Consider the following 15,921-nt stretch of genomic DNA (forward strand, 5'->3'; position numbering starts at 1 on the left):
GGAATACATTTTGCTATGGAAAAGGTTTTTTGGAAAACAGATTCCACTTTTTCTTCTGACAAGTTGCACACCAGTTTAAATGCCTATCCTAGAATTATATAAAGGTACTCATATTTCATATTTGTGCAGTAGATGCACTGGTTAGAAGAATACACATATTTATTTAATTATTTATTTCATTTTGTCATGATAACCACAAGCTTCAGTTTATTTTACTGTTTTTTGTGTGATAAATCAGCACAATGCATCACACAGTTTGTAAAATGGAAGGGAATGATGCATGGTTTTCAATGATAAATGATAATCTGAAAAGTGCGGCATGAATATATGTTCAGGTCCCTCAGTCGCATCTCGCTCAGAATTCAGGAAGAGCATCTCTTGTGGTGAACTGCTAAGAGCACTCACATGGATTTATTTCAACAGCAGCTCACATCTGGCCCACCACATCTGGAGCTCGGTGATCAACATGACTTGGTAGAGTCTGAATTGTGTCTCCGGGTGTTATTTTATTAAGCCAGTCTTGCTCAAAATGTCCCCTCATTTCTATTCCTGAGGTCTGCTGTGTGTTTCTTCTTTGTGATGCTGTTTGTTTCAGGTCTCTAATAAACTTCTGAGGTCTTCACAAAACAGCTTATTTATGCTGAAAACACACAGCACAATGGAATCTAAATTTACTACTTCTAAAACATCTAGTTGGACAGGAATATTTTAGGGGTGTTAGATTAGAGCAGTGCTTCTCAATTCCTGAATTGAGTGAAGCAAAGCACAGTTTCCAATTTTTATCTAGAAAGATGATGTAAGACCGTGTGTCACTTTCCTTTGACTTCAGAATTATACTTGACCTTTGTCCAAGTGATATTGAATGCTTTTGAGAGGTACTCTATTTGCTTCACATCTAACCAAAATATGAGTTTTATTAGAAAAGCTTCAAACATAAAACACAATCTGTTTTCAGACCTGCAGACTCAAGCATACAACTATAATAAATGTTAATCATAAAAAAATATCAGAGACAAATGAGGGAATGAGAGAGACAAGACACAATCCTTGATTTCTTTATAAGAAGTTTCATGTAAGAGTAATTTACAGAGACCAGGTAGTCTAACAATGATGATTTTTTTTAACTTTGGGAGGAAGCTGGAGTACCTGGAGAGAACCCACGCTTCCAGAGGGAGAACAAGGACATTCTAACTTGTCTCTTATCCAGCTGGTGTGTGCATGTGTTTTGAGAGGGGGCTCGGTGCAGAAGGTAAGTGGATAAATGAGACAGCTACATCAGTTCAGCATGCTCTCTGTTTGTGTTAAAGATAAACTCATGTGGAAATTCTGCTTAAACATTAACGCTGCGCTCAAGGCTGCACAGAACCTCATTTTTGCAGAGTCTGCATCTGATTCACTTTCATGTTCCATCTTCAGTTCTTTGTTTTCAAATATAAACCAAAGACATTTATCATATATGCTTGGATATATTATCTTTTTTTTTTTTTTTTTTGCCCGGTCCTCCCAAAAGAAAATTTTATTTGTTCATTAGGGTTTATTTCTTCTGATCCCTCCACCTCCAATATGACAAAAAAAGTATTTTGTTTATATTTTTGTTCAATGCAGTTAAATCAAAGCCAATGATCAAACTCATATATTTAGATGTTTCATATACAAATGTATGCTATCATTTATCACTATAAAAAGTAAATATACTGAAAACTGGCTCTAAGATTTCTCTCTCGATAAACAGAAGTTTGAAAAAAAATCTTTTAAAAAAGTTAAATCAAACTACGTACTGATTGAACATTACCAGTATGTAGTTTTTCAAATTTATCACAAAGAAAAAAATTTGAAATGTGTGGTGTGTGTTAGTTTTCTTCTTCCACTCCATTCTAAATGCTTTGTAGAACTTCATTTTGTGTAAATTGCAGTTGATTTTTTTTCTGAGATAACAATGATGTTTTTTGAACTTTTCTGATTTTCATATTTCCAGAATCTAAACTTTGGCCAATGTTCTCTATAAGACGCCCCAAAGCTTGGTGAGATTAGATAAAGTTTCTACAAGCATCAATTTTCAAGCCTTGCCACCAATTCTCAGCTGAATTTATAGATCTGGGCTTTGACTGCGTGAGTTCCTGATCCTCGTGATCCACTGTCATGCATGTTTTATGAGTTTTTCTACTGCTGAACACTTGCCTTAAATGAAAGAGTGAACAGCCTTTTCAGTGCTTGGTGCCATTGCCCTTTATTTGACTCCCTCTGCCGCCTTGTCACCTCTAAATAGGTTCAAAATCATTGCTGAAGAAAAGCCCCCCACAGCATGATGCTGTCACCTCCATGTTTAGCTCTGGGGATGATGTGTTCTAGGTAATGTTCAGCTTTAGTCGTCTTTTTTTCTTTTTGTCTGTGATGATGCCTGTTCAAATTTGGCTTTGTTTAAAGAAAAGCGCCTACTGCAGGACTTCATCTTCTAATAGTGGCTTTCTGTGCTATACTTTGTGTTGATCTGGCTCATGACTTCCCAATAAAATAAACTGAAGTTTGTGCTTTTAATTTTCCCTATAAAGGTGAAAAACTTAAAGAAAAACACACATTCACTTAACGAAGGATTATTAAGTCAAGCACAACTCAATAAAAATGATCCACTATTTCATAATATTTCAGGTCTTGGCAGTGATAAACAAATTTTGATGAAAACGATATAGAAGGGGTTTTGGTAAGCATTTAGGATTTTGCCTCAAAGAATGGACCGGAAACCCATCTCACCATTCTGATAGTTGCAACAGATGACCAGTCAGGACTCCTGCTCAGACGTGGATCATCAGCCCTATTGCGCAACAGAACAGTCGCGAGCAGCTGGTGATTGATGCTGAGCTAAAATTAAAATGGCCCTTATATATTGTGGAGGTGAAAATGACCCAGGCACAAGCTGACGTGGATAAATCATTTCCCCCCCTCAGCTCCTCAAGGAAAGAATAGAACATCCATCCAAACGGGACGAGGGACAAGCTCTTATTTCTCGCTCGGTGCCGTGGCCTCTGCCTGACACTGGACCGCGTAAAAAACCGCATTTCGAGCCAACAATAGTGGACTAGTGGGGGTTCTTCTGCGCCTCGCATTGATTCGTCTCTTCGAGCCGCCGCGGCGTTGAAGATTATAATGGAGAGGGTAATTAATGTCATCTATCACTTGTTTGATTCTGTCGCTGCTTCCACCTGACAGGCCTCACGTGCGCGAGCCGTCAGCCAATGGGAGTGCGAGGGGCTTTGCCACTGAACGCAGGGCGCGTGTCTCACACCTGCAGGCTGTTGCGTTTGAAGAACCAGAAGAAGAACCAGAGGAAAGTTTTTGTTGTTGTTTTGTTTTGTTTTAGTTTATAAAAAGTTTTCCCTCAAGAAGAGGGGAAAGGTGGAAAGAGGGCTTTTCTGCCCCTTGAAATAAAAATACAACTGGACATGACGTCAAAAGTAATAAACAGACACGTCACTATGATTGATTTTCTCAGGTTATGTTTTTGAAAAACAAATCCATAATTATTTTAGATTTCAAACTCACAAGACTCAAGGAAATACATTTGACATTCAATGTTATAATGTTATAATGATCAAAGTTACGTTTAAAATTTGAACATGTGATTTTGATTTTGAAATGAGTCAGTATGAGTTGAAGTGAGAATTTTTAAAGTAAAGGTCATAATTTGACTTCAAAAATTGCATATATAAGACTGGAACTTGGAATTGGGAGATGTCAAGTCACAAATATGAGATTCTGAGTCAAATTTCTGATGAAGTCACAATACGGGATTCTAATGAACTATTTGGCTCAGTTACAACATTCAACTCATCATTTCCATTCCAAACTCATGTGTAAACTTTTGGAAACTTTTTACATTTAATGTAACACTTTTGACTGCCACAATCATATTATGACGTGCAAATTCCTAATTGTAATTCCAGTCATATTTTGTCATTGCAAGCTGATCAGCTGTCATAACAAAGACATTTTGAATAATGTCAACTTTGTATATGATTTACCGAATGACACTTTATGACAACAGTCATAAATACTTATGAAGACTTACTCGTGTTCATGACAGGTGTTACGTCATGTGTATGACGGTGTCATGACAGTCTTATTCACAACCCGTCAAATAAAGTGTTGCCGTGTTTTTCATAATCATTAGATTCATTTTAACACTGAAAGTCATTCCACCAGTTCCACTGTAATTTCACTTTGAGACTAAGATATTCAGTCATAATTATAAGAAGTCACAAATATTACACTATCACAATTATGAGAAATTCAAATTTATCTCACTTATCACTTTCAAAGATAGTTGTCCCTATCCTTTTCCATACTATTTCTGCCGCCCTGAATTGAGCTTCGGGTGTTTGTTTACCACAGAAGATCTTCCATAATTCGCATAATGAGGCGCAAAAGCTACGCACAATGGCGCTCACAATGGGGCGTTGTGCTCCCCATTTTGGTAGGAGACGGGCTTCTTGATTGGCTTGTGTGCTCCGTGAAAAACACAGTCGGGGATACAAGCAGCCTTACAACCCCAGGTTTTATTTAGATTGATCTCAATCGTGCAATAAGAATTTTGACCCGCCTCATTGTCCCGCTGACTTTCCCCGAGCCATATTTCAAAGTGTCTATATGCCCTTTGAGTGAAATGAATTGCAGCCCCCACCTTCGCCTCTCCATCCTCTCCCTACGCCCCCGGGCACTCTGAGCTATTATTGGTGTATGCAAAAGAAAACAATGCGATGCATGAAACGTAATATTAATCTCCCCGCCTTGAATGCGGACAAAGCGCCGTGGAAGGTGCGCGTCAATAATGGTTATTGAGTGCTCACCCAGCTGCGCAATTTTCCCCCGTATGCACAACCAAGTCGGGAAAAGGTCACGCATGGGGCTTTGAATAGAGGAGAAGCTCCCTATAGTTTGCTCAATTACCGTCCAGCACACTTGTCTCCCCCTGTTTCTCTCTCTCTCCTTCACACACACACACACACCCACGCACACACACGCATACACACACCCAAAACTAAGTGAATAACCAGCACGCCGCAAAGACATAATATAAATAGGTTTAACTTTATTTATAAAAACAAAAACTTGTTTTACACAAAATATATCTGTTAAAATCGAATATTTACATTTTCGACTACGAGAAACAAGTGCATACATCAATAAAGGTTCTCTATCAAAAAGAAGAAGAAAAAAAAAAACACTACAATCGGTCACAGGTAGTCATACGCGTCACACATGCCGTACCTGACAGCTGCTTTCTCAGGGTAACAAGGCTGTCAGGGGAAAAAAGTGGCAGTAATAACATTTTTTGTTTGGCTCATTGTACAAAAATAACGTCTCCGAGTTAAAACATGTTTTTTTGTCCTATGTTACAGTGTTACGAAATGTAAGCTACTACGTCATAACTGATAAAAGTCCGTTGACGCGTCATCTTCCAGGAGGAAAAGAAAAAAAAAAGTGCAGCAGGTGAGGAAGGCAGTCCGTGTTTTCCTGCATGAATTTCAGCACCGTCTCTGCACTTGTCCTGCTCCGCCGCAGCTTAATTGCACTTAATCAAACAGAGCGTCAACATTTTTCACGCGTCGGTGTGAGTCCAGCTCCTCTCTTTCTTTCTTTCGGGGGAGGGAGGGAAAAGGAAGGTGGCCGCTATTTATCTGCGGCAGGATGCTCCCTCTCTCACTTTCTCACTATTGCTTTGCTCCCTCGGAAGCTTCCAGGGACACAAATCACCTGCAAGCGCAGCGCGCAGGACGAAGAAAGCTGTGTCAGCACTTCTTGCGAGAAGTCCGATTCATGCCAAAAGAGTTTGATTTGCGGCGCCGGCGGCGTCAGTATCTGTCAAACCAGGTTGTAAAGTCCAACAGTTCCTGCTCCTCTGAGCTCAGAGGCTCGTAGCCGCCTTCGTCGGATGAGTAGGTGGAGTGAGGCGACTCCGGGTCGGCGGAGTAGCTGTTGGAGAGCGTCGGGGACGGCAGCCCGCACTGGAACGCGGCTGAGACCGCGTCGTGCTCGTCGAGGAGCTGCTGCAGAGCCCTGATGTACTCCACCGCGGACCTGAGCGTCTCCACTTTGCTCATCTTCTTGTTCGCGGCGCCGTTCGGCACGTGCTGACGCAGCGTCTGGAAGCCCATGTTGACCTGCTTGACCCGGTTCCGCTCCCTCTCGTTCCGCCGGGCCACGGCCACGGGTTGCTGTTGTGGAATGGAGTAGCCGAGGCCGTTGAAGCTCAGGCGCCGCTTGCAGCGCAGCAGCTCCGGGGAGCTGGAGCGCTGTCTCTTCAGCACCTTGGTTTTGCTCTGGAAGGCGACTGCCGCGCTCGCGTTCGGGTGCGCCGCGGCTCCCGCTGCGTCCTGGGCCGGCGCGTGCAGACTGATGGTGGCACGTCCGAAGGTGAACGCCGTCTGCGTGGTGGTGATGGTCGCAGCTTCCATCTCGCTGACAGAGCTTCTAGCGTGATCAATTCAGAGAGTAAGTGAGTGGGTTTGGCAGTGTTCAGCTCTCGTGTCCTTCGCGTGGGGACCGTGTGGCCAACTCTCGTCCAACTCTCTCTTGACTGCTTACACTCCACGAGCCGATCTGACCCAAACTTTGGCAGCACTCCTCTTTTTCAACACGCGCCCCAGCACGCACCCCACCCACACCCCTCTTTTTGGGGAGACGCACGCTTTTCGTGGCGATGCCCCGCCCCCGCTGTGTGATTCTCCAGCAAGCCCGACTCCCCCTCGGGCCAGGCGCGTGGCTCAGGGAGCTCAATAAACAATCCCGAGCTTTCACTGCGCCGGGAGCACGCGCTGGGCTCATTTACATTCCAATGTCTCCAACTTGAAGGCCCATTGGTCGATTCAAACGGCCTGCAACCGTGCGAAAAGAAAGAAAGGCAGCAAAAAAAAAAAAAAAAAAAAAAAAAAAATACAGACAGAAAGAAGAAAAAGAGTGAGGAATAAAGGGAAAAAGTGCATAGTTCGGTTCTTTGAAATGCCTTTTGAATTCAACATTGTAACTCTGGCACGTCTTCAAATTATCAGAGCCTCCACCCCCAGCCTCGACCATCTTTCTCCTGAAGCTATTTACAATCGTAAATACCAAGGACGCTCACTGTCGTATCTAGGCGACAAAATGTGCAAAGAGAAAATGAGTTGCAAGCGTGTCTCAAAAACGCAAAAATAGATATAGCCTACAAATAATAGTAAGTTGACGAAGCTTGCATTGGAGAAGTTCATCAAAACATCAAATTGACTGTAGATCAAATAAAGCGGTGATCTCTCTACTCAGAGCAAGTCCAGAAATTCAAAAAAGCTGTGCAAACGTTTTCGAAAAAACCCAGTTCTAAGGTCCGGTTTCACGGATGTGGAATTTCAGCACCACATTTCACTGGACAGCCGAAGGGCAAAAAAATAATCTGCAAGTTTCCCTCGCTTGGCTTCAAAATGTGTCCATTTACTAATTATTTATTTTATTTATTGATTGATTTATTTTACTCTTCATGTGTTGTCATACAACATCCAAGAAACCTGTTGTTTATGCTTAAAAGTCTCTGGCGCAAAAAAAAAAAAAAAAAAACAGTGTAGGAAGTCAGCATGGAAGCGCATCATCTCCACACTCAAAAAATTAAAATGTCTCTGACACCCTCTGGTGGATTGAAAGAGACATTACACATTATAATCCAATTCCAAGTGAAATGAATTCGAGACCAATGAATTCAATTTACTAAAAGAACCAAATGGATAAAGTCGGACCAACATCTCAATATGATCATCAGAACCCAAACCAAAAAAGAAGAAATTATCTTAGAAAAATGCAAAAGACGCGTCTACAGAGAGCGCCGTGGTGGACAAGAACAGCAGCCACACACCGGCGATATGACGCGCTGCTTTATCTCAATTATTTTTATATCAAAGAACGTCAAGGTGGGTTTTTCACTGTCAGAGGCATTCTAGCATACTGTGGTCTCTGCCTGCGTGCAAACAGCCCGTAATGACGTGCTGCTGTTTGCACGCTAGAGACCATGCAGGCTTGGGTCCCCACAAGGAGCAGTGGGTCCCCACAACATGTCAGGAAAATGGTCCCCATGAGGTATTACAAACAAAGGCACATGTACACAGAGGTATTAAAAAGCATTTTCAATGTTTCTTATGAAAACATTAATAAATCTCTGTTCTTTCAACTCTTCCAAAGCCAATGTCATAAAATGCTTGTTTGCCATATCTGTGGTGCCTTGTATGTATCACGTGTTGAAGTAGTTTTCCCTCTCCTTGTCACCAGTAGGGGGCACTTAAGGAACTCTCTTGGTGTTGTTCTCTAAAGAACCTTGTTCTAACCTTGTTAGTGTTGTTCTCTAAAGAGAACCTGGTTAGAACAAGGTGAGATCTCTTCTGACATTTATTTGAATATTCTGATCACAAGAGAGCCAAATGAAACTGAATACTGTTATGCCTATGTAAGTTAAAATTTAAATATGACTATGACAAACCTTACAAATCTTATTAAGCTACCAGAAGGTGTGAATTTCTTAGTTAAAATGTGAGTTTTACTTGTAATTGAATGTTTGCTTTTCACACCTGTGATCTCCGCTGTGTCTTCTTGGAGCAACATTCAGGAAACGGTTGATCCTATCTGTTTAAACAGTAATATGACACTATGTGATGCATTTGTCATCACAATAAGTACAGCTTAGTTTCACTTCTGTACAAAAATAGACTCATTAAACCTGCCAGGCTTGTAGGTACAGGTAAAGATGTCTGTTTACAGGAATTAAGCAGGTTGTAAGAGGCAGCTATTGTTTCAGACTCAGGTCTTTCCAACAGTTTGTGAAGATTGTGTTCATGCAGTTTCATAGAATCACATGATCTGACTGAGACAGTCTGGCTGAGTGGGAAATATGCACATGATATATGAAGATAGAGCCAATATTAGAAGAGGAATGAATGAAGAAGAATGAGTGTTTTAAGAATTTTCTGCAAAAATCCCCTTAAACAGTTGCAAGTGAAACACTTACAACTGACTGCAGCTGCACAATGAAAGTTTGTCCTCCAAGGACTAACTTCCGTGTTTGGTTTTGGCATCATGTAAACCAGCTTAAATCAACATATCATTTAAAGGATTAGTTTATTTACATGGCTCTTTTTCACATCAAAGGTTATCTAAGGCTACAAGCAGTTTCAGTTCATATTCAGATACAAAATCAAATCCTGTCAATAAAATTCAAAATCATCAGCCCAACCCAAACATGGGCAGATTAAAATTGTGTTGCACAGATTACATTACAACCAAATTATAAATGTGATTCAATTGGATTCAGTTGATCATTTAACACCAGCTCACATAAATTGTCTAATGAAGCTCTGCTAACTGTTGTGGATGAACCCATCATCCTGCTCAAGGATGTGGCCAGAGTGAAACTGCTCTCACTGACTCGGATGAGACGTCCACAAAAACAAGGCTCAACATGAGGGACCGTCTACCATGACTGGGATTACAGAAAGGGAGACAGAAAACCCCTCACTAAAGAACTGCTCCAATTGTACTTTCTATAGCAAAAGACAAAACATATGGTGCAGAGTACATTGCAAAAAATAGCCTCAACCATCAAATGCACTCTAAACTCCCTAGTTTTAGAGCAAATTTGAAAATAAATGGCATCATAACGACCAAGGAACACAACAGGGTGATTGGGAATAAAGTTGTGGAGATGTTTGATGGTAATCTGGATTACGGCAGTAAAACTTGTAAAAGAATGTGCTCTGGTCAGATGAGCATAAAGTTAAACTTTTTGACCTCCATCCAAAGGCAATGATGGTGTGATTGTACACACCAAAAGATCTTTGTTTCTTAGGGACCTAAAGAAATAGCTGAATATATCCTTTTCTTACTGTCTTGTCAATGGAAGAAGAAAGAAGAGAAAGAAACCCTTGTTTTGATGAATTTATAGAGGGATAAAAAGCCTAACAGTGTTTATGAATTTGTATGCTTTTGTCAATTTTTATTTTTATTATTTTTATTGATGTGTGTACACCAATGATTGTGTACACACCAATGATTGTACACATCATTGGTGTGTACAATCACACCAATGATGGTGTGATTGCACATACCATCATTGCCACAGTAAAACATAGTGATGGCACCATTATACTCTGGGATTCCTTTAATTCACCAGCACAAGAGAAACTAGTCAAGCAATGGATGACGTCAAAGAAAGAAAATCTGTGAGAGTCGACAAAAGACTTGAGACTGGACAGACCTTAGACTTGAACATTAAAGTTTATAGTTTTCCAAATGGAGCCAGAGTTCCCTTTCAATAAAGTGAAACAAATATAATTTTCACCATTATGCTCAATCTGGCATTGGCATTTTTGGTTATAATGTGACAAAATGCAGAAAAATTGAATACATTTGTATTTCACTGCGTTAACATTGTGTATACATGATAAATTAGCATTATGTGGAAACTGGATCATATAACAATGCTCCACAACTCCATCTGGGGCTTTTCTCCGCTAAGAGGGGCTGTTTGAATAGCGTGCATATTATTTCCAGTGACCAGAAAAATGGAAGTGTTCCTTTATAGAGTCTGTATCGTTTCCCTATTCCTGACACATTTCTAGGCTATTTGTACGTCTGAGAGCTCTAGCGCTTACACAGTGAGGTGGAAGTATCTTCTCTAACTCGGCTTGTGGTCAGGACACTGTGATACAGAGAGGAAGGTGTTTCCCCTCGGATGCAAAATAATTAGATGAAGTGGAGTCGCACTGGCGACTTTCAAGACATAGGAACCTGACTTTTGACCTTTTCCTCATTTTTTGTGCTTGAGTTGTGGAATATAGAGCAAAAAAAGAATGCTGAGATGAAATTTTATTCTAGAAAGAGGAAGTGGTGTCCAATTTGGGATCAAGGAGCAAAACCAGTTGGTTTTTCATGCCGTTTGTCTAAAAACAACTCCCTCTCTCTGATTCAGTCTCACGACAAGTTCACACCTGCATGATTCAGACACTGAAAGTATCAGCACCACATGAATGTCTAAATGAGGCGTCTGGATTCTGTGGAACTGGGTGGTTTTGTGGCACACCATTTTAGCCAGGATCTAAAGGTCCACCTGGTCTACAAAAGTAAAGGTTCTTCTTAAAGCTTTCACCTAACTTTTTTTTTTTTTTTTTTTTTTTTTTTTGAGGTGTCACAATCCTGCATCAAGTGTGCCTTTAAATATTGTAACTTGGATTTTCACATGATTTTTATTTAAGAAATCCAGTCTTATAGTTGAAACTCAAAACAAACGCAACACTCGGACCTCCGATCTTACAAATGAAAACCCTGTAAATCAGTGGAACTCAAGATAAAGTCACTTCCAGCGGCGCGTTGATGGTTGGAAAAGATAAGACAAAGAGCATGTGGTGTGGTGTGTGGTGATGAAAAAACAGTCGATGACGTAAGGCAATCCCTCAACGTGATGAAACGACCAGCGAGAAGACTTTCAGTTTCCAGTGAAGCAGGGAGCTCAGGTCGCTCCACTTCCGTGTGGATGCCGCTCCCTTAAAAGGCGGAGGGTATGGCAGGCTGTTTTCACATAAAATCGATTTCACCGCACTCACGGTTCAAGATGTGTGAAATCGGTGACCATACATATTAGTAAATTACGATATCTCTAACTATATATTATAAATTGACGACAGTGTTGATTCAATTTAGTTTTAGCTTTTCAAATTCTTTTTTTTTAGTTCATTAGTTCATTGTGTTTTTGCCGCAAGTGACTAAACAAGAAAATCTTTGCACATTTCTGAAGCATGAAGGCGATTTATGACAAGTTCATATGTAAGGCACCCACAATTCTGCAGTGTATTTTGGAAGAAAAAAAAAAAAATATATATATATATATATATATATATATATATATATATATATATATATATATATATATATATATATTGTGTGTTGGAAATAAAATTGTAAATAAAGATGCGTGACCAAATGAGTGATGTCATTTGAGATATCTTGAAAGGAATTTTGACATGTTGAAATGCAGAGGAAAATATCGTTAATCATTATACTCACTAGTCATAATATTAATGTAAATATCTTATCTTACTATTTAGGATAATGCAGGGAAATGCAGTTTTAGACGTCTGGATTCTAGAATGTGATCATAGGCATACGAAGCCGATTTTATTTCAAAATGGCCTGCCATAGACAAACCCCTCCGGCCCCACGTCACGCACAGATGTGGGTGTATAAAACTTGCAAATTGACCGAGAGAAACTAGTGCAGCTGGTAGTACTGTACAGTAATATTAACATCTCTGCGGCACAATGCAAAGGTATGGTGAAACATCTGCTTCTGTGCTGCGGGCATTTGCTGCTTTATCTGTTTTTGCGCAGGTTTATTCACGGGGTTTATTGATGCTGTCGGTGGATCCGATTATTTCTTTCATGCAACGCCTTTTCCTGAGAAATGCACCTGCACACTGCTTTCACTGCCATGTGTTGGCCCCTCATTGTTAAGTTGCTCCTCTGAACAGTACGGATCTGTCGTGTTTCCTCACAGTCCGATCAAGCCTCAGTTTGCCAGTTGGCTCATCGAGCAAGTGGAGACGGGCCAGTACGTGGGGCTGTGCTACGTGGACCAAAACAAATTCAGAGTGCCGTGGAAGCACAACTCCAGGAAAGACTGCAACGATGAGGATAGTAAAATATTCCGGGTATGTTTCAACAGCTTAAGACGAATAGATAGATATAAGTAGTCCAAACTTAAAAAGCTGTTTTTATCTACAATGTCAAGAGAATTCCTTCTCCGTGTCTGATGCTTTGGATGTGTGTGTGTTGGTGTGTGTGTGTGTGGGTGTGGGTGTGTGTGTGTGTGTGTGTGTCCACAGGCGTGGGCAGTGGCGAGTGGGAAAATTAACGAGTTCCCCAACGACAAGGCCAGATGGAAAACCAACTTCCGCTGCGCTCTTAACAACCTGTCTCAGCGCTTCAAGATGGTCACAGATAATTCCAAGAATCAAGACGACCCTCATAAGATCTATGAGATTATGAACACTGACAGTGAGTAGCTATTGGACCTTACCTTTAGGATGCGGAGAACCTTTACAGACAAAATTCAGCAGGATTGTCTTTTTTTTTCCTTTAACTGCAGGCAACTATGAAGGTTTGCCAATACAAGAGTCCCAGGAGGAATCTGACATGACTCCAGACATATTCAGCCCAACCACTGACTATTTTCCCACAGGAAATGAGGTGCAGGATTACCTGAAGTTCACTTTCACTTCTGTTAACAAGTTCAATATTCACAGACAGACTGGTACTTAAATGGGAACATATTATTTTGTTCTAGCACAATCTGCATCAGGACTTCATGGCCCTGGCTCTTGGCAACCAATCAGCAGGTAAAACTTGTATGTAAAAGACAACATTACATTTGTCAGAGGTGCTTTATGTTGAAGATTAAGTAAACAATCTTAAATGATCTTTCATTCTAAACAGAAGAGCAGATGTGGACACGGCATAATAATCCTGATTTCAGTTATCCTACTGCAACTGAGAACCTTCCGCACTATTTGCCAGCCGATCAGATGGCCTACAATCAAGGTATGCTTGATAAAAGAGACTAAAAAATGCTTATAATAGCATAAAGATTTGCAGAGTGAACCCTTATTAATTTTCTCTCTTCATATTCCAAGCAGTAAATGCTTCTCAGGTCCTCAGTTCACCTCAGCCGCCGTCTCTGTACGACCTGGAGATCTCCATCCATTACAGGAAGAAGGAAATGCTGAAGACGACGCTACACACCAACCGTCTTCAGCTCCACTATCACAGTGAGGACCCCAAGTTCAACGCCTCTTATCTCTGCTTTCCTTCCACCGAGGGCCTGCTGGACCACAAACAGGTACCTCTTTACATTCACTGATATTGGATGGGCTCTGAGTCAATTTGCCATGGTTTTGCATCCACACATTACTACTCTTTTATACCTACAAGCAAATAAGATTAGTCCAATGTTCTTCAAACCATTGTATAAGAGTTTTGATCTAGTTCTGCTGAGCATTGGTTTGAAATGAAGGCAGACTTTTCTTTCAAACAATCAAAACAAACTGAAAAGGAAATCTGTTCATTTGTGATTGGATGCCTCATTTGATGAGATCAGTTAAACATTTTCCTTGGACAGCATCTGTAAATACTTTGTGTTGGAACTCATGTGTTTTAAAATGATAAAGGACAAAGAAATCAAGGAAATTTCAAATGCAAAAAAAGATTCCTGGATTTGAAGGAACTCACTGAAAGCTAAAACTGCTGAAAAACCACAAGAGCCAGGGTTTCGTTTGTATCTGTGTTATGTGCATGGTAAGCCAGGAGGGAAGGCTAGAACATGCAGTGAGGACAAACATAAGAATGTGTTGTTGTCTCTCCGTGCCCCAGATTGAATACACCAACCGCATACTGAGCAGCATCCAGCGTGGCCTGCTCTTGGAGGTACAGGAGTCCGGTATCTACGCCAGCCGGCATGACAACTGCCACGTGTATGCCAGCACCAGCGACCCCAATGTAGCTCATCCAAACCCCCAAAAATTGCCCAAAAACACAATGGTGGAGCTCCTCAGTTTTAACAAATATGTTAATGGTTGGTTTGAACTTTCCATCCTTTTTGAACTTTGTGACATTTCTCATTTCTCTTGGACTTCATTAAGTGAACACTGACTTAAACCCCATCTTCTTCCCGTGTGTTTTCAGAGCTGAAACATTTCAAGGAGAACAATGGCCGCTCTCCTGAATACACCATCAACATGTGCTTTGGAGAGAAGTTCCCAGAGGGGAAACCGCTGGAAAAGAAGCTCGTCGTTGTGAAAGTAAGACTCTACTGCTTATTCTGTTTGGTCCTTCTCTGGCCGGAAAAGTGATTTCACATCCATCCTCTATGCCTACAGGTGGTGCCTCTAATTTGTCGATATTTTCATGACGTGGCCCAGATGGAGGGGGCTTCATCTCTTCACAGCGCCAACATCAGCCTGCAGATTTCTCACAACAGCCTTTTTGACCTCATCAGCTCTGTGTTTTCTCTACCAGGAGCCGAAGAGCAACTCACCATTGGTGTGCCGTTCATCGATCAGACTGGGAACTTGATTTCTCACTGATCTCTAATCAAGGTGATAACTGCCGAATAAGTTAAAGTGCATAATGTTAACTAGCCATTTACAATCAATGGCAAGATTAAGCAAAGCTCATCTCCTTTTCATTTTTGTTTGCACTATTGACACTATTGACACCACTGACACTTAAATCACTACAAAAGCAGAAAGTCTCCTTATCTAGTGAACTGTTACAAAATAAACTTATGCACAATTATATCTAAGATTTTCTTTTTACATATATGCCAATTTGTTTTTCAGTGTCCAATTTCAGAAAAATGTTTTATTGGTTTTTAGATAAGCTATACTTGTCTTTTTTATTACCTATGTAATAAATGTTTGTATCTTGAGTGCTTGTAAATAGCTAATCATAAGCTTAACTCAATTCCAGTACAGTTCTTCTCCAAAGAGGTTATAAACTATGTAAATAGATAGTTGTTTTCTGCATTTCACTGAGAACATATTCAATTTTCAAATGGTAAAATAAAAAAACTGCCAAGAATCTGTGGTTTTATTTGCTCCTGTGCATAAAATTCAGTCAAACTTGACAATAACAAATTTCAACTCTAAATGTTAGTCTTGTCAATGCAACAAATTTTGAATCAAACATAATTGTTTGCATGTTTGAAATGATCAAATGTTGAAATGGGTGATCTTAAGAATTAACTTTCATGTCCAGAAAAAAACACTAGACAATGAAATGTGTACTTCACAAGCTTCCTTCAACACAACTTAAAAAAAAAGCACAAATTAAAATAAAAGAAATAAAAGAACCAGTTGCATGCATTAAA

General features: G+C 40.4%; 2 protein-coding genes across 3 annotated transcripts; one reads left to right on the forward strand and one right to left on the reverse strand.

The window, feature by feature from the left end:
• Positions 1–5,059: 5,059 nt before the first annotated feature.
• Positions 5,060–6,647, reverse strand: ascl1b (achaete-scute family bHLH transcription factor 1b). Its single transcript, XM_055031697.1, has one exon. The coding sequence runs from the start codon at positions 6,447–6,449 to the stop codon at positions 5,847–5,849; it is 603 nt and encodes a 200-aa protein (XP_054887672.1). The 5' UTR covers positions 6,450–6,647; the 3' UTR covers positions 5,060–5,846.
• A 5,594-nt stretch (positions 6,648–12,241) lies between these two features.
• On the forward strand, positions 12,242–15,623 carry irf7 (interferon regulatory factor 7). 2 transcript variants are annotated; one of them, XM_055031622.1, is made up of 10 exons: positions 12,242–12,325; positions 12,553–12,706; positions 12,881–13,052; positions 13,144–13,244; positions 13,342–13,393; positions 13,491–13,595; positions 13,688–13,893; positions 14,424–14,625; positions 14,736–14,851; positions 14,930–15,623. In XM_055031622.1, exons 1-10 carry the CDS (start codon positions 12,318–12,320, stop codon positions 15,134–15,136), a joined length of 1,323 nt encoding a protein of 440 aa, XP_054887597.1. In that variant the 5' UTR covers positions 12,242–12,317; the 3' UTR covers positions 15,137–15,623. The 2 variants fall into 2 exon arrangements, with proteins under 2 accessions (XP_054887597.1, XP_054887604.1); XM_055031629.1 differs by having other exon boundaries at positions 13,691–13,893.
• The last annotated feature ends 298 nt before the right edge of the window (positions 15,624–15,921 follow it).

This window comes from Poeciliopsis prolifica, unplaced genomic scaffold (assembly GCF_027474105.1).
Source record: "Poeciliopsis prolifica strain line A6 unplaced genomic scaffold, Auburn_PproV2 SCAFFOLD001, whole genome shotgun sequence".
Classification (NCBI taxonomy): domain Eukaryota; kingdom Metazoa; phylum Chordata; class Actinopteri; order Cyprinodontiformes; family Poeciliidae; genus Poeciliopsis; species Poeciliopsis prolifica.